Source organism: Falco peregrinus, chromosome 1 (genome assembly GCF_023634155.1).
Source record: "Falco peregrinus isolate bFalPer1 chromosome 1, bFalPer1.pri, whole genome shotgun sequence".
NCBI lineage: Eukaryota > Metazoa > Chordata > Aves > Falconiformes > Falconidae > Falco > Falco peregrinus.
Window position 1 is genome coordinate 24,212,577 of NC_073721.1, and position 19,198 is coordinate 24,231,774.

Below are 19,198 nucleotides of genomic sequence, written 5' to 3' on the forward strand. Positions count from 1 at the left end.
GGTTGTTCCCTCCTATGATTTTTCTTATTTCTTATACTTTATTATATGACAAGGTGTTTGGGTATGAAAATATCTTCTCTGTGCTCCTTCACTACAGTAGGAAAAACTGAATACATATAATTTCTTACATTAAAGGATACTTAGGGTAAGGTATTGTGCACAGTAGCATGGGATGAAACCTGGATTTTCATTTTATATTGTCTAGTAAAGGTATAAAACAGCAATTAATGAGCAGTCTTGGAGACTTAGCTGTACAGAGCATATGTTTCTCTACCTTTTAAGTTGTCAGTGTTCTAGCTAATTCTCTTTCTATGTCCAGCGTGGGAGAACTATCTCTTGGGTTCCATTTCTTTGTCTGAAAAGAAGGAACATCTCTCAAATGTATGTGTTTTGTCAGTTTGCAATGCAACCTTTGAAGCTCTCCTGTTAATTGTCACTATCTAGTGAAGGAAAGGTGCAGAAGAGGTCATAAAATACTTTGTGTTCTTACGTAAACTGAGAGATCCTTTCTTCCACAAAACCTTTTCCGTTTCCCTTCCTCTGTATGCCTGCATTCAGGTCACTGCGCAAGAGAAGTAACATCATGCATAATTATGTGTTGGTTTTAAAGTGATCCTTGCTGTAAAAAGCACAGACTTGGTATCTGATTCATAGGAGGGCTAGCAGAGGTGTGATAGCTAAGAAAATATTACTTGATGGTAGTTCTGCACTGAACGTAAATACTGAGATGTCTAGTGGAAAGCACACACTTCTCCAATTAAATTCTGACTGTGGATACATAAACTTGCTGTGGTTAACTCGGACATACAACACTTAGGGCCTGGGTGAGCTGGGCAAGTTCTTGTAATTGCCTGCTGCTTCAGCTAAATGTCTTGGAGTCCTGGTGCAGATGAGCCTGGTTTGATCTTAAACAGCAAAATGTGAGATTGCTCACATCTAGCTGTAATGATGTATTGTACGCAGGTCTGGTAACTGTGTCTGTACCAAAAGCTCCACAGAGCCATAAATATCAACTGAGCTGCACCGGTGCCAGCTCTGGTTTGAATACATTAGGCTCATTTACAGTTCAGGAGTGTGCTGGTTAGAGTTGAAGCTCTGTTACTTTGGGAGGCCTCTTTATAGCTCTGTCCAGTGGTATAGATCATAGGTGTAAAAAGCATTAAATAAAATGGGGTCTGCAATGAGCATCAAGTCATCTCTCTCTGACTTCTAAAGAAAACACTTACTCAGCAAAGGCATGTTTACCAAATGTATTGAGTTTTTTGTTTTATCTACATCTGAGTCCATCTGGCTACTTCTAACGTTTTTAATGCACCTGCAGTAGGACTTTAAGTGAAAGCTGTGTAAGCAAAGGATTAACTAGTCTCTTTCCCACTATACCTTTCTATCCTCTTTTTCACCAATGTATTTAGACTGCACTGGAAAAACATTTTAACTTCTACTGTCCGTGCGTTATGCTGTATCTTGATTAATAAATCAAATGCTTTCTGTATTAGAAACAAAGTTTGATATTAGCATTAAAATACAGCATTATCTTCCAGATACCTTGAAGTCAGCAAGTTTATATAGAACAGTCCTGTTGAGAAACACTAAGATACATGCCTTTCTTTAAATAGAAGTAAATGGCAGATGTTTGCATATTTGTCTACAAAAATCGGTATGCACAGTTTCTTTTACTTTAAAATGTCCTGTTGTTTTAAATATGTTTATTTTAAAGCAGGGTGAAGAAATGTGGTCAGCCTTCATTGTCAGTATTACTCACTTGTGGATGATGAGGAGAACGGGGTGTCAATGAAACGTGTTTATAAATGTCCATACTTCTTAAGGTTAGCCATAGTACTTACTTTCATAGATAGATGCTACTTGTCTTTTCAAGGGGCTGCAAGTTCAGTGTATGTCTTCATGCTTTTACAGCTTAAACTTTATCAGGCTTTATAAAAGAAGTGATGGGTGGAAACTGACCATCTTAAGTCTCCTATTGACATCTAGTTGCTTTTGGTGCAGTTGGACTAATGTGCAGTGTTGTGGGTGCCCTAGGGCACTTCCACTGTATGGATATAGCGTTACTTCCATTTCTAACATTTTTATTGTCCTTCCTCCAGTAATTACTACTTAGAGCACTCTAAAGAATTAGTAAGTTAATATTCCAAACCACACTACTATCTTAGGGTTCAGTTTTGGGGTATCCTTATCTTAGGTAATTGCGAGCTGCCACTGAAAGTTTGCCATGTCTTGAGATTTTCTCAGGCAAGATATTTTCAAGCAAAAGCCCAACAGCTGATGTGTGAGAGGAGATTGAAGTGCTGAGAGTTGACAGTATTCTGGCAAGCTGATGGTTAATGGAACAAGTATATTATTAGTTTCCTCATTAATAATAAAAATCTGGAATCTGTATCCTGCCTTTCTTCCTATATATGCTTCTGCAAAATTGCTAGAAAATGGAACAAAATGTTGAATTTTAGGCAGGCAAGTTTATCTGATATAGCTTAATCATGTTTTAATGAAAGATGTTGCAGGCATATATTGTGTAAGAATCTTGAAAGTCTGACAGTTTCTAAATTTAGACTTAGTTTAGTATTTAAAGAATAAGTCTTTTGGTGTTGTGCATCTTTGAAGCTAGACTTCATAAGACTAATAACCAGTAAATCAGCAGATTGGAAAAAATGAAGTCTGACTTCCTTCTGGGAGCTGTGTTTACAGAGCTGGGCAATAGCAGGCACTTCTGAAGATGCTTTCATGGGAGATGAAGAGACAGGGAGACAATGGGTGCAGAGCTGAGGGGGAGCAAAGCACTGAGTGGAAGTAAACTTCTTTATAAAGTTAGAGGCTTACACTGTCCATGGTTGATGGACAAAACTGTGTAGAAGTTGTAAGAGACTGAGACAAGGGGTGCAGAAGTGATGAATGTCAGGGCTGGTTCAGGCTGAGGAAGCTGTAATGGCCAGATGAAATGCTGGAGGGTTGGAGGGGAGGTGAAGGCATATATATGTTCTCAGACCTCTGTCATCTGTGCTGATCTGAGCCCATTATATCCAGTTGATTGATTTACATCCCACAATAGTTCACCATACAAAACGTGCAAGAAATGGCTTTTCTGAAAATTTGACTCTGTTTCTTCTGAAGCTTAGTCAGTTTTATGCTAGAAGAGCATGCATTTAAAATTGAGAAGTAGACTATACCTCTTGCTAACACAGTAGAGGCTGATAATTTTTGATGAACAGCACGTGGGGCTGTAGAAAAAAAGAATGATAATTTAGATATAAGTGGAGATACTACTCCTTCCTCACTCCAGGATAGCGCTTTCTCTCCATCCTCATCTTTTCATTCTTCTCTCTGCTATCACTGTTTAATTGATAGCATTTTTTTCTATCCTATCTGTTGGTCTAGGGTGCTTTGAATTCTTTCTCTGCTATAGCCATTATTATAAGCCTGCACTTCAGTCTCATATGAAGCTTAACAGATAATGGGAAAGGAAGCAACTACTATGATTCTGGTTGCGTGTGCTCTGGCATGTGTTTAGCTACATGGAGATTTTTCAGGCTTGTATCTAAGTCAGTTGGGCAACAGACTAATGTATGTGTTCAACTAGCCTGTTTGGTACATTCATCCATCTCATGGTTTGAACTGTGCTGACTGTCAGTACTCTGAGTAATGCTGGGGTGGTTTGTGTAGCTGGATGCCAGGTGCCCGCCAAGCTGCTCTATCACTTCCCTCCTCAGCAGGACAGAGAGGTGAGAAAATAAGGTGAAAAAAACTCTCATGGGTCAAGATCAAGGCAGTTTAATAAAGCAAAAGCAAAGATCGCGCACCAAAGGAAAACAAAAGATGTCATTCTCTACTTCCCATCAGCAGGCAATGTCCAGCCACTTCCTGGGAAGCAGGACTCAGTATGCATAGCGGTTGCTCCGGAAGACAAACAGCTTAATTAATGTCCCCCCTTTCTCCTCCTTTCTCTTAGCCTTTGTAGCTGAGCAGATGTCACATGGTACGCAGTTTGGGTCAGCTGTCCTGGCTATGTCACATCCCAAGATCTCGCCCACCCCGAGCCAGCCGGTGAGGGGGGAATGTTGGAGCTGTGCAACCGCTGCTCAGCAGGGGCCAGGACACTGGGGTGTTACCAACACCTTTGTAGCTACCAGTACAGAGCACAGCGCTATGAGGGCTGCTCTGGGGAAAATTAACTTGATTTCAGCAGACCACATACAAATGATAAACAAAAATGTACAACTGAAAGTAGACTTTTTAGGGGGAGGATCTCATTGGGATACAAGACTCTGCATATGCTAGTCTTTAAAAGTTGCAACATTAAATTTTGAGTGGTGGTCCAGAGATGCTGTGTTGAAATGTATATTGAAGTACAAAAGCTTTCCAGGTGTATATGAGTGTTTGGGTTTTTTCTGTGTTTTGACTGCTGTTACTTGTGCATAACAGTGACTTGAAGTTTCTCTGGAGTTCTTGAAACTTTTTTTTTGTTTCTTTTTTTTTTTCAGAAAGCAATCTCTTCCCTGAAATGGTGCCTTACTGACAGTGCAGAAGTTTGGGTTTGCTGTATGTGAGAGCAGGGCTGGTTTTACTCACTTCCTCCTGTAAATAGTTCTTGCAAAAGTAGTCTTTGCCCTGCAAAACCCATCTCCCCAGTCTGGCTCTTTACTCACTTCCTAGAACTTGGAAAAATTGCCAAATAGTGATCTGAGAAACAGACCACACAGTCTTGCAAGGCTAGTGATGTATGGGTCCAGGTAGCAGTGAGGTGTTTGAGGCATGGTCCAGGTAGATCAGGTTGCTTACAGAATACCCACAGCTATGGTACGAACATCTGTTAGAAGGAAGAGGTACTTAACAAGTTTCATGACCAACAGGGAAGCATTCACTGAAACATTCTTGTAATGTATGTTGTAAAGAGTTAAATAGATACGCCAGCAACTAGAAGACTGAGGGGTTTTGACTCTCAGTAGAAAGATAGCGTGTTTTAAGTTGTTCAGTATTACTCAGATGAAATGTGTGATGTGTTTTTTAACATGTTAAGGAGTCCAGTAGCAGGGAAAGCCTTTTAAACCATAGTATGATATTGCCTTTATAGATGGTTATGGTGGTTTGTGTTTTTTTTCCCCATTGCATTTCTTTATTCTTTACTAAGTGAGGTTTTGTTTGTTGGGGGGGGGGGGGGGTGTTGTGGTTTTTTTTTTCTTTCTTTTTTTATTTTTAAGTTCTAAGTGTCCTGACTGACATCAGTTGGTGAATTTTTCAACAGGGTAGAGGCACATTTAATTATATCTTTCACTGAGTCATGTCCCTCAAACACTTAGCTCGTTCTTTTTTAAGTAACCAATTATAATTAAACCATTGACAGCAGGAGTTTGTATTTTCTGTGAATTTAGATAGGAGTGTAATAATTCTTGGGATTGGAAAGTGTAATAGATTTATGCATTTTTTTTAAAATTTTATAACTAATTCTTAAAATGCCCTAAATTTTGATAGTGTGTCTGCACTATTTTGCTTTAGGACTCTATAATGGAATAGTTTATCTTTTAATATTTTTAATAGCTACTTAAATAGATGTGAAATACTTGATTTTTTAAATATTTCTTACTTGTTGAAGTAGATACTATAGATGGTTTCTTCTCTGTTTAGACAGTCCAATGAAAAGAAACTTTAGCTCTAACTGATTTCAAGCTTGGGGAGCAAAACCATCTTGTACTTATATTGAGGCTTGAAAAAGCCTGGTTAGACATATCTTCTTTAGATAAGCCTTGTTTTCTCCATGGGTATGGAAAGGCAGGTGAGGACACAGCTCTATGAGAGAGATGAGCTTTCTGTTCCTCATGCATGGCAGAGAATGGGAATGGCAAAACCAGATTGTTGAAGAAGGTTAGACTCAGCCTAGAATGAGTGAGATGCTGGGCTGGTGCCAGGCTGGCCTCCTGCATGTTGTAGTCCTAATTGAAGCTGTCTATCAGCCAAATACTTTGGGACCAACGCTCATGTATTGGCAAAACTATTCTTTGTGCCTTCTCTCTCTGGCCGGTGAGCAGATTCCCCTTCTTCCCTGGCAGCTTTCCTTTGGGAGACACCGGCGGCATGCAGGGGGATGGACCACGAGAGCGTAAGGCTTCCTGGTGATCTCCTCTATCCGTGATACAGTCGCTGGCTAAAGTGAAAGAGAATTTACATACCAAACCTTGTTACAAACTTGATTTTTTAAGGACCAGCATAGCTACTGTAATAGTCCGGAGTGCAAGCTTTTCAATTATGAAGCTTAGACTTAGTGTACAAGTGTTTTTTTTGGTTTGGGGTTATTTTTTGGTTTTGTTTTCATTTATCGTTGGAGCAGAGAGTGGTAGACTGATTGGTTATAGGCAGTACCTAGGTGTCTGCAAAGCTGATATATTCAGAAGGGAGTGAAAGCTTTATTATAGAAAGATTACACACTGAATTTTTTTATCTTAGTAAAAATAAGCAAGGATTTCTTTTATGTGCTGCTATGTGCTAAAATACTATTATGAATTAAAGAATGGTTAGTAAATACAAGTTAGCCAGTACATATAAAATTTTTGTTTGGCTGATTTCGTACCTTCCACAATAAATTTTTTCTTTCTTAATTTAAGGTTGTTTCTGTCACTGTATTTTTTGGGCATATTTATTCCAAAACTTTGTGTGAGTGCATCTGTGAAAAAAGTTGAGAAAGAGGCAGAGTAGTGATAAAAGGAATAGGGAAGAAAGAGCTGGGGATAGTGTCATGTATTGCTAAGAAATTAGGCTTTTTGGCTCCCTCCTCCACCCCATAGAGCTACTGTTTACAGTCTCAATCCCCAGCTTCTATACAGTTTTTCTTGTGCTAGGCCACAATTCTTGTCTAATTATGCCTCCTTTATCAACTGGAGAAGGAAGAGTTTAACTGTACTGCTAATACACTGTTACAAGCTCCTTTGGTATTTAGTTAAGTCTTTGTGACAGAGGCTCGTTTTTTTGACAGTATTTTGGAAAAGGGGCTTATTTAATAGATGTTTCTGTTGAGATAAATACTAGTTGAGGTAGTGCATTTTTAATTTATACTATACCAAATAGTTAAAAATGTGTCCTTTTTAGAACTTTAGTGCTTTTTATTGTACCTGAAATTAATGCAGGTTAGCTAGTTGAAAGTGGAATTCGGTAAGTTTACAGATTCTTAGAAGAATTCTACTTGTACAACATCTGTGATTAATTGTGGAGGCCACATTTGCACTGTATGTGTTTTCAAAGCTTGTTTAAAATGTAACAAATGTATAGTGTCATGGCGTACAGAAGCTAAGAATCTGCTTGGTGCTTTTGGATAACAATATGGGAAAATGTTCCTTAAGTTAGTAACAAAGGAAGACAGCATGCTGTTGCTCTTGAAGAAATGAAGAAATTTTTTCTAGTCAAACAGGAATTTGCACTACTGGGCATCTGTTACAGCTACACCCAAAACCCATGTAAATAGAAGATTAAAAGTGCACAGTTAAAAGTTAACATCAAAGAAACAGGAAATGATAAATGGTAAAAGCCACTGTGCAGTTTTATTTTTTTTCTCCCATCGACATGTGCATTGAGATGTTGCCTTTCTTTTTTTAATAGGAGGGAATTTTGGTGCAATATACATCCTTTTTTCTTACTCCTGTTCCCTCCTTCCTTGATTATTACTTTTATTCTTAGGACCTAGTATGTGAGATCTCTGACAAAGCCAGTTTTCCTTTTCTGTTTGTGTTTCCACATCAGTGACAGGTATTTCTGGCGGTTGTGACCAAGAGTTTTTTGATTGCAGTGTCTAGAGGAATTGTTGATATTTTGTCACTCTTGTATTTACAGTCATGCAACAATTCAGATGGGAAGGGACCTCTTGAGTGTGTCTGGTCCAAACCCTGCTCCCTTGCTGCGTGTGTGTGTGTGTGAAGGGATGGCAGCGCTCTCGGAGCTCTCTGGGCGATACATAGCTTCCTGCCTTTTGACCTTCTGTTGTTGCTGTCTAAGACTGGCTACCATCCGTTCACCTTTGTTTTTCTATCATTTTTGCTCTTCTAGAATCCTACCTTAGGATTCTTCCTAAAAATAAAACGTTTCAGACACATGCCATCTCATTCCTGCAGACATTAAAAAAAAAAGTACGTTTGCATATGGGACTTATGCAATATTGGGAAATGTCTTCTGCATATTAGAAGTAATATTGCCTTTTGTCAGAATACAAACAGCTGTAAAATCTTAGTTTTTCAAATTCTATTTCTTTGCAGGCCAGAAGCAGAATTTGGATGAAGTGATCTAACTAAGTTGCCGTCATGAGCAGAAGCAAGCGTGACAACAATTTCTACAGTGTTGAAATTGGGGACTCTACTTTCACTGTATTGAAACGGTATCAAAACTTAAAACCAATAGGATCAGGAGCACAAGGGATAGTATGGTAAGGTTTCTTTAAAATTTAAATGTACTTTTAGGTTCCCTTAATAGCATTTCTGAGTACCTTAGCTGTGGTAAGTTACTGCCTAGGACTGTGGAGAACTACCTTTTATGTGCAAAACAGGATAGTAATTGTTGGCTGGTTTTCCTCAGCAAGGGCTGTTGCTGTTGATTTTTGACCTGTGTCCTTTCTTCCTTCTGAACTGATGCCTTTCTGTGCAAATTCAGCCAGCTTTGCTGCATCCCATAAAATGGTGGCGGGGGGTAGGGCGGGACCCTGGACAAGGAAACTAATCCTAAGCCACGCTGCTTACAGGGAAACAAAAGCCAGAAATATTCTGTATAATATTTGCTGCTTGTAAATGCTTTTAATCCTTGAAATGGTTTGTTAGGGGTCTGATTCACATCGTTTCATATTATAAGTAGTCCCTGATACTGGTAAGTGAGCATTTGTGATGCTGACTGTCAGTGTAATATGTAAATACCTGATGCAGTTTAAAAAAATAAGACTTGACAATATAGTTCTTTGACTAGGAGCTCGGCTGTGTGGATTGAAGAGTGTCTAATTGATTTAAGGTTGGTGACAACTAGCTGCCTGTAGGCACTGTTTCCTGTGCGGTTGCCCCAAATATAAATATTGGTCTAAGCTTCTTGTGAGTTTTTTGAATGTTCAAGAGAAGGATGTAGGTAGAACAGGAACTTGCAGATTTTCCAATTAATTGTGACTCTTAAGATGCTAAACAGGGACATAAAAATACAAAAGAACATCAAGGAAGAGAAAGGTAGGGAAAAGCATAATCTTCTTAAACACTTCCCTGCAACCTCTTTACTACCTTCATCTTGTCTCGATCGGTGTTTCGAGAATGTGTGGTATGGATAGGTTTTAAATTTGTATTTGTGATTTAGTAGATGTTTTTTGTTAGATTTGAGTACCGTTGTTGATAAGAGACAAACCACAGTATTTTCCCTGCTGAGGCATTTTTAGTAACTGATAAATATTTCCTGAGACTGCATGGTAGTCAGCTGTTGCATTATCTTTTACAGGAAACAAAATCCGTTCCTTCCTGTCATGGAAATGTGATATGTATGGGAGTTGTCCCCAGTAACAGTCTTGATCAGTTAAACAGCCTGTGTTACTGAATCTTGGCATTAGTCTGCAGACAAAATGTTATTCTTTCTTTTTACCAAGTAAAAGCCAGTAACATCAAAATGTGAAAGCTTTCCTACCATTTTTTTTTTTGTTTTATCTTGACATTGATGCTGCGTAAGTGAAAGCATGGGAACTTTATGTAACCTACTTTTGCTCTGTCCTCCCTTCCTTTCAGTGTGAAGATTTTATATAAAATTGATGTGGATTTTGTGTTTGAAGTGTTTTGGATCTTTTTTTGGCAGTCTGTTCTTGAGTGCCAATCAGTGGCAAGAACTCAGTGTCTTCAGTAAGACATTTTAGGAAGCAGAGATCCTGCATTATTTTGTGGAGACCATCATGTGTTAATACTATGAAGCTGGGAAATGTTTCTAAATTTTGAATTGCTCAGCATACAAGTGTGCTTTGCTATTACACTCCCTAAAGCTGAATAATACTGGAAATGTGGTTTATCTGCAGACGTGATATGAGTAATCTGAAAAAGGTGGCAGCTGCCACAGCTTCAAGGACCTTGACACAGATGTAATAATGTTATTTTTAATTACAGTGCGGCTTATGATGCCATCCTTGAACGAAATGTCGCCATCAAGAAGTTAAGCCGACCATTTCAGAACCAAACCCATGCTAAAAGAGCCTACAGAGAGCTTGTTCTTATGAAGTGCGTTAATCACAAAAACGTGAGTGCTGTTTTATAGAATTAACGTAAGAATTCTTTCTTTGTAAAAGTCATATAAGTTACTTCAGAGGATGTCATCCTCTGTAGATTGTAGAGTTTTTTTGTTACATGGTTGTTTCTCCCTGATAAGAATCTTTCAGAAGAGCTATTATTGACTAGTTTTAATACCTGCCCAATCCTTAAATACCCCCTTCAGACTTGGGAAGGGAGTCAGTGTTATATTGCCACATTTTACAAGCAGCTGGCAAATAAGAATACCGTGAGTGGTAAGTGCATCATTGTTTCTGTTGCTGCTGCTAGACAGATAGGATTGAAAAGGCTGTAATAATTAATTTTTTTCCCCTGGTGTGTTAAGGAATTAGGAATCTTGTGTTGTGACAGCAGGAGCTGTCTGGTGCTCACAAAGTTGTGGAGTAGACCAGATCACAGAAATGGGGAGAGAAGTGGTGATAAATTTATCAGAGTTGAACTACAGAAGGCTGGTATTGGCCATCTTTTTCCTTCAGAGACAGCTGGGCGCAGTCTTCCTCACCTTCCCTCTTAATCGCCTTTCAGCTGCTAGGGAAGGAGAGAGTCATAGAAGACTTACCCTGTCTTCTAGCTACTTGGGAAATTTTGTATTTTTTTCTAAGATAGAGGTGGTTTGTGTGTGGATCCTCTGAAGGAAATTTTACCCAGTAATGTCAGTTGTATGATGATAAACTATTGCAAGCCTGCCTGACTCCTGATGAGTAGAAGCTTGACCTGTTTCTGCACATCCCATCCATTCTTAGCAACTGGAAACATCCTAAAGCAGGTCCAAGAATCTGTTTTTCTCTTTGGGTGGAGTTGCTGCTTCACCTCTGTCAATGACAAAGTGTTCTCTCTTAGGTGGTCTTTTGTCAGTTTTGTTATTTTTTCTCGTATACAATAAAAATCTACCAGCTCTCTTCGAACTGGAAGTAGGAGGCAGGGGAAGACTAACTTCCTGAGGTTTTAAGTTTTGAATATCATCTTGTTAATGCACACAGAGTGTCTTTAGATTACATGATCTGTGGAGGAAAAATACTCCTAAAATAATTGGCATCTATTACAGCATGTTAGGCCTGGTTGAGCCACTGAGTATCTTGAGCTTCCATGTGTACCAGGAGGTTTTTATCAGAATACTTGGTATCAGTTTTGAAATGCTGACTTTGCAACTTTACTATGGTACAATTATATTTCCTCTCCCCCTTCCTGCAGATAATTGGCCTACTGAATGTGTTCACACCACAAAAAACCCTGGAAGAATTTCAAGACGTGTAAGTCTGATTTGAACTAAAGCTGAGAATTCATTTAAAACTATTAAGATGAACAAGGGAAAGAAGAAGATAAAACGGCAGTATTATCTGATTATTTTTCTTTTCTTTTTTTTTTTTCTTCATAAGCTACATAGTGATGGAGCTCATGGATGCAAATCTCTGCCAAGTGATTCAGATGGAACTAGACCATGAACGAATGTCCTATCTTCTTTATCAAATGCTGTGTGGCATCAAACATCTTCATTCAGCTGGAATTATACATAGGGTAAGTGAACTTAACTGTGTATATTTTGCATTGCACCTGGTTTTGCCCTGAGTATTTTAATGACAGAAAAAAAATCAGAAATATGAGCACAAAGGTTGGTCCATAGCCTGTCCATAGGCAGAGAGAGAAAGCCAGAATCATCACACTTAACTTTTTCCGGTATAATTCTGGAATGAACCTTTTGAATTGTTTGAATGATTTGATAATTATCTGCACAGAGCAAATTAAGTTTTTTGTAGTGAGTTACATTGCCTCCTCTAATTTTATATAATGTTCTATTTTAGTAGTCATGGCAGGAAAGAGCCTCTGAAAGTGTCTCTACCTTTATTGTTTTGGTAACCAAACCTGAAATCCCATCTTTTTAAAGAACTGCCCATTTTATTTCTGCTTTTTTACTAGCAGACTAATGAATAAATATCTGACATTTCCAGATAAACAGATGGTGATTAAGACCTGTAAGTGGAACTTTCATACACCTGTGTGTCACAAAGCATTCACTCAGACTGCCCACAGGCAAAACTGACTACTGCTTTTTAAATGGCATGTGTGTGTTGCAATCCATTTGAGAAATTGCGTATTTAAGGTTGCCTGTTCAAGTTGAACATCGCCTATATGTTTGTATGTAGTGTAAAGATTGCTTGAGATTGTCAAGTTGTAACTTTTCTCTGCTCTTTTGGGAAATCGTAAGCCTGTATTTCTGCAGTACTACATTTTTCGTTGTAATTTTTTTAGAGAGTTTTAAAAGTTTTTATTTCTGAAATGTTGCAAAAGATATAATTAAACTTATTCATGTGTGATACTTTTAGTTATTACTACGTAGTTGTCTTGATGGTTGATGCATACAGCAAAACAAATAATGAATGGCAATTCTGAGCACTACGACAAAAACTGCTATGTTAGGATGCTTGTCCAGTTCAGTAGTCACCTCATTGTGACCAAGGTGTTGGATGACCTGCAAGATGGATCTGGCAGTGTGATGCTCTCCTCTTCAGTGTACTGTTTTTCCCTCAAGGAGGATGCAGTTTGAATGGCCAAACACTCTTTTCCTTTTGCTCAGCTAGCTCTAGTACTGCCTCATTCTAGTGAGGAGCTCATGGAGGAAAGGTGGAAGTCTTCCTTCTTGCGAGCAATTTGCCTTGAACTGCTTTGTTTTAAGAGATGGGCAGGGCAAGGCAGGCAGAAGCATCGCCTGCAACCAGGCATTGCACCCTATGCTTCCTGATCTGCGTGTGGGCATTGAGACAGGCTGGTGGGCTGTTTGCGTTATTCTGGGAATGCTAAGCTAAACCAGGTTACTTAGCACAGTTGTGGTGCTGTCTTGCGTATGGCTGAGATTATGTAGCTCTTTGTGTCCCAGTGCATGCGCCTGTGGGATTGAAATAACGATTTGTATGCAGCTTCACATTTTCTGGTCTCTTCATACTTAGGTATGCAAGTTTAATGCTGTGGGTTTTCCTAGGTCGTCTTTATTTTTGGAAAACTGCGTATTATATGGAGCTGCTAGAGTAGGTAATGTGAGAGAGTTTCTTTCCTTTGGATCCTTTGGCTCAGGGAGGAGGGAGCTTCTAAAACTTCACTTGCTTCAAGGGCGGCTTACACTCCTACAAAGCGGGCATCAAACCATTGAGCCTGTAGGGTACAGAAAAGAAATAACTACTGGGGTAGTAATTGGGCAGGAGTAAAGACAGCCTTGAGAATGCCTGCCTGAAATGCTTCATATTGTGCAGTAGTATGAATTACAGAGAGAACCTGTTTCAAAGAGACTATAGATACAGTTGCTATGTAAAAGTAACATCTGTATGCACGGGTGGTTTTGAAGGACATGGGCAGATACATTGCCCTTGCATGTCTTGGTGGTAGATTTTCATCTGACAAGCTTCTTCTCAGACATTGTTAGAAGGTTAAGTATGCTCAGGCAAAACGTTTGCATTACGTACCTGCTCTGTGCATTGTACCTGTATACTTCAAAGTGTAAAGTATCAAAATCCTGTTTCTCTGTGGAACTTAAACAAAACCTCAGAGGGCAAGGAGGGTGTGCTTGGAAAGGGACTTCTCACACAAACCATGTGGCTGCACTAGTAACTCTTCATACCTTTCTTTTGGGCTTTCAGCACCGCTGTCCTTAGTGTCTAAAGGTAATTACTATGCCAAAAGTAGTTACTCCTTAAACGTAGCCTGCGCTACTGTGGCTGCCTGTGGAGCATTCTGGCTATGAATCTAGTGTACTTCAGTGTCCAATAAAGCTTTAAGCTTTTTTTGGTGTTGGTAGTTTCACATGGTTTTTAACTGGGTTCTTCAGCTTCTAACATAGCTGCGATAATCTGAGCATTTCAGTAATGTTTTCAAAGCTTGCTGAGTGACTGGAATTAGAACAATCTATATATGTGCCTGTAGCACTGGATACTACTAGCCATAGAAGTATTTTTTATGTAGCAAATTAGAGGCATGGAACAAAGCAGAGATCAAACACAAAGTTTCAGACAATTTCACCTAGAAGTTGTAGGGGGCATACTTAGTTGCCACATCAGTGGATAAAGATTTGATCTTAGTAAAGATTTCACTGTAGCTTTACACTGTCTTTAACAGATATTGCCACATGAATGTTACTGTGTTCAAAACATTTTGCAGAGACAGTTTCCAGCAAGTGTAGAAGTGCGTGTTCCGATGTAATTTACAATCTGAGGATGAATGATCAGCGTTGCAGAGTTGTGCCTGGCTGACTTATTGAAGGACACAAAATGTCTCATTAGTCTTGCATGGAGGCTCTGAAACATTGTATTCTGCCTGATTGTGAGCTCTTAACAAAGGTGCCTAATTATGGAAGCCCTTCACACAAATCCTTCTTTATAAAGGGAAAAGCACATAGAAGCCATGAATTACCCATCAGAGATGCCTCTCTCTCCTTGTATGGTTAATGGGGAGACGGCCATGAATAATCTCTGATTTGCAGGCACTGACATTTTACATTTTTAAGGTTAGGTGAGATACCTTTTGCTATAGGTTCTGTATCCAGAAATATATCTGTTTATGTAGCCTAACTAACTTGATCACTCTCATAGGAGCTTTTGAGCCCGTGTTTATTTAAAACATAAGAGGCATTGGTTCTGCATGAATTTAAGTGCCGTGTAAGTCAACTCTTGCCTCCATCATTTGGAAGGACAGTTCTGTATTCCAAATTGCAACATGTTCCTAGGCTTCGTAACTACATGCTTTTTGTCCTCATAGTGTTTTTTCTTTTGGAAAGGCAAGATCTCTTAACACTTTCAGTGTTAATCCTGCAGCTTTGGGGAGGATGAATATAGTTAATACTATGAGCATGCACTTGGGTTTCTGCAGTGAACACCCTTCAAATAATAGAAATGTGCAAAAATAAAGGTGATAATAAACAGGATTGTAGCAGAGTCTGAAACATGCATATTAAATAGCTGGAATGCCTTGTAATACTTGAACTCATTAATGGCATTTAAGAATTTTTTAAGCCAGAGTTGTCTGCAGAGTCTTTGTGTGTGTGCGCGTGTGATTTGCAAGTGCATGTGTGACTATGTAAGTATGCAAGACTTTTAATTATCCACTAAAATTCTGTTGTTCTGGAACTCTTGTTTTGTGGCATCCTCTCTGTCTTTAATGCAGCTTTATTTACTTCCGAGGAGTTTGCTGAAAGCCATACAAGTAAAAATGAAAACTACATATATCTTGCAGATAGTAACTTTTAAGTCTTTATGAAACAGTGAAGGATAGGGTTACTTATCAAATGCCTGCAGCTCAAATGCTGGAGTCCTGCCACGTCTCTGGTTTTTCTCTCATTAATCTTAGCAGAGTGTAGGCAGAAAGGATCCAAACCTTATCTGCCTTGGCCTGTGTGCTATGAATGATTTTATGATGGCAAAGTTATTCTAAAGTTACTCTGTTTGTAATATTTAATCTGTGACATTCAGATGTGTGTAAGATCCTCCTGAGATAATGACCAAGTATGCCTACATAGTGTCTGTATAAATAGATGTTCTAAAGCCACTATTGTCAATGTGGTTTTAGGGTTCAAGTGAAGAGAATACAGTTACCAAGTTTCTGACTAAGATGGTCGGAAGCTGTATCAGGGCACTTTCCACTCCAGTTTAATGATTCTGTTAATTTCTGGTGGTTTTTCAATGGGGCCTTTTTGGGTTTGGTTGCCAAAATTAGCATAAAACTAAACTCTAAATGGGAAGGCAGATCTGTGTGAGCATAGGGATTTTCTTCCTGTTCAGAGAAACATCTGCATTGGTTCAAAAGAGGTAATGCAGCCTCAACTAGCAAAGAAACCTTTTACTTTTTACATTCATATTATAATTTTAATAATGCTTGTGTCAAGATGATTATTTCATCAAGTGATTTCAGCAATTGTCATGTTACCTGTGTTCTGCATCACAGTAATAACCGTTGTTCCAGTGAGCAATTGCTAGATCTTTCCTCAGAGCTAACATTTCTTACTAACCTCAATTTATTTCAGACATTGCTAACATACCTTGTAACGCTGGTTGTATTTTCCTTTTATAGATATATAAATCTACAAGCACAATAAGGGAATTAATTCTGTAGTCTGCTGAATGCATATGAATTAATGCAAAGGGAAAAGAAACTACAGTTATAGCAATAACAGAGTTGTGTATGCGGGGTTTAATGTTAGCAGTATTATCTTTTAAAAATGTGAACCACAGAGTACTTTGTACTTGTCTTAGCAGTCATATATGATGTTTCTTTTTAAAGGATTTAAAGCCCAGTAATATAGTAGTAAAGTCAGACTGCACTTTGAAGATTCTTGACTTTGGACTGGCCAGAACTGCAGGAACTAGTTTTATGATGACGCCTTATGTAGTGACTCGTTACTACAGAGCACCAGAGGTCATCCTAGGGATGGGATACAAAGAAAACGGTCAGCAAATATAGTCTTTCTTTGGCATAGCTTTATTTTTATTTTTTTGTTTGGCACACCACATTTTACATGTTAATGCTTTTTTCAAGCTGTAGAAATTTTATAAATTAGCTTTGTGACCAAAATGCAGATTCTGGATAGGCCAATTTGTTTATTCAATTCAACCCATCAGAAATGTTTGCATTTAATAGGAGAAGAAATTGAGGGCCTTGTTTGTTTAAAATTTTAAATAACTTGCTTCATAGATTTGGTTCCATCCAGGAAGAACTGGAAATATATTTTGTTAATGCGTGATATATACCTTCACCTGACTTTATTCCTGTTGAGGATGTAAATTGTAGTTCATCTGTAAATGTGTGTCCTAAATTTAATGTTTACATAACTATATTGAATATGGCTTTTCAGGATGTAGGAAATTTAAAGGCTACTTAGGAACAAGCAAGCTAAAGCTACTTACTTACTACTTTACTTGTTAAAACCAGCCTATTTTAAACCTGTTGCACTAAGTTCTTAATGTTGTTGAAGAAATATTGAGTAATACACTGGAGACAAGAATGCAGAGAAGTGCTGTCCTGAAGCATCATAGATTCGAGGTCCATGATGACTTCCAAGGAAGTTTGTTTCCTTTGTCCCTCTGCTTGCATACGTTTATTTCCCTTCTCTTTATACTTGCTTTGTGACCCTTCTTTCAATACCTTCTACAAAAAAATAAGGAAAGGATATGGCATTTGAAGGAAGCACACAATCAAGTACATTGCATCTTCTGAATGAAACAGCTAGGACCCTTTAGGAAACCAAAGTTACATGTCATTCCTGAAATTCTGTTGTAGTGGCCCCAGTTATGCTGCCGTTTCATTGATCCACCGTCACCGTGGTCAGTTCGGCTCACTTGGTGTTCCCACCTCAGGCAGGTACAGCGCACACAGGTCACCATTTGCTGAAGGTATTTTAAACCCTCTAAACAGTCCTGCAGTAAGGCCCATGAGATGCCATGGTGCTTGAGGCTTTCTTAGCTGTCTCTTGGTGATCTGAGGCACAGCTGCTCGTGCTACTGACACAACTGGGGCTGGCTCTGCTTTTCAGGATTCTTTATGTAGTCTGTAAACTTGCCTGGCAACTGCGTACCATTACGGCAGGTGACATCAGGTTGTGCGTAAACAATAGTGGCTGTGTGCAGAGACTTGATTTTGTTATCGTTTAGAAGTCAAGAGGAATAACTTCTATCAGTGTTGACAATGAAAGAAGCCAGCTGAAAGGAATGAGAGTAGATCTTTTTTTGCAAGGCTGTGGTTTTTACTTCAATTTGGATCATTAGTGTGCGTGACAGGATGCGCTTTCCTTCAAATGGCCTCCATGGGTGGCTGTTTTTCTTATAATTTAGATGTCAAAGGTTGAACTTAAAGTTATTTTTTTAAGTGCTGAAGTTGTGTAGAAGCCTATATTTAACTTTATTGTTCTTCCTCCCTGCCCCCCAAGACTTTGTCATCCACTTAAGAGACGCTAGATAAAAGAACCTAAAGCTTGTAGTCTTGAGTCATGCATTACAGAAGGAGTTGATACAATGAAAGTCACAAGTTTTCTGAATTAGCTTGCCCAGTTTACATTTTTCTCTTAAGTAAGTTTGAGTTGCGAAAGTGTGAAACATTCTTTCTGCCAAAACGTTGCTTACGTTATTATTCGACTTAAATATTGTGTTCCAGAGCACCTTATCATGCTGGCGACAGTCCTGTTCCTTTAAGCAACAGGATTGCGTGGCTTAAATTGTGTTGTGCAGCAGAACATAAATAAAAATTTACTTTCATGTGAAAAACTGTCACAACTTCCCAAAGTCAAATACATGGTCGTTGAGTTGGGAATGATACATTTGAAGACTGTAAAAGTAAATCTGCGGGCTGAATCAGAAGACGATCTGCATTTCCTTCTGTACTGCTGTCATTAAAAGGCTGTTTGCGTAAACTGTGACTCTGCTCAGCCGCTGCCTGATGAGTTTGCTCATCGTGGAGCTCCCCTGACCCAGAGGCAGGACTGCCGAGGGGTGGGAGGCAGGCAGCAAGGATGTTCTTACAGTAAGAGCCATGGGCTGGCCAGGATCCTCACCTGTTAGCGTTGATGCCAGGTTTAGCCCTTCAAACCCATAGTTAAATTAAAAGCTAATTTATTTAATTCAGAGTTAAATATTGAAAATTGGCAGCCAACTAATGGTTAACATTAACATTCACTTCAATTGAACAGGGTCATCTGGCAGCCTTATGCCATTTCAGTGTCCTGCTGAACTTACATAGCAGGGTTGCAGGGTACGTTTAGATGACAGATGTATATACAGCAGAGTAGTGTTCTTTTGGTACTGTACTACATACATACAAAATCTTTGTTTTAAAACTAGCAAAGATCCCAAATAAAGTGATTGCAGAGTTAACTTCTACATAGGTTTTAATACTGAAGGAGATGAAGCACGTTTGGGTATTTTACATTTAGAAACCAGCCCTTGCAAACTCAAGGAATTCAGAACAAAAGG

At 38.8% G+C, this 19,198-nt stretch overlaps 1 protein-coding gene across 6 annotated transcripts in view; it reads left to right on the forward strand.

The window, feature by feature from the left end:
• The window catches only part of MAPK8 (mitogen-activated protein kinase 8), a 167,056-nt gene that overhangs the window by 133,572 nt on the left and 14,286 nt on the right, over positions 1-19,198 (forward strand). For 3 of the 6 annotated variants that reach the window (XM_055793568.1, XM_055793567.1, XM_055793571.1), the window contains exons 2-7: positions 1,718-1,826; positions 8,244-8,410; positions 10,101-10,230; positions 11,451-11,509; positions 11,636-11,774; positions 16,518-16,683. In XM_055793568.1, coding sequence (XP_055649543.1) covers positions 8,289-8,410; positions 10,101-10,230; positions 11,451-11,509; positions 11,636-11,774; positions 16,518-16,683 — 616 coding nt within the window. In that variant the 5' untranslated portion in view covers positions 1,718-1,826; positions 8,244-8,288. The remainder of the gene's footprint in view (positions 1-1,717; positions 1,827-8,243; positions 8,411-10,100; positions 10,231-11,450; positions 11,510-11,635; positions 11,775-16,517; positions 16,684-19,198) is intronic. The other 3 variants (XM_055793569.1, XM_055793570.1, XM_005242574.4) reach the window with 1 other exon arrangement.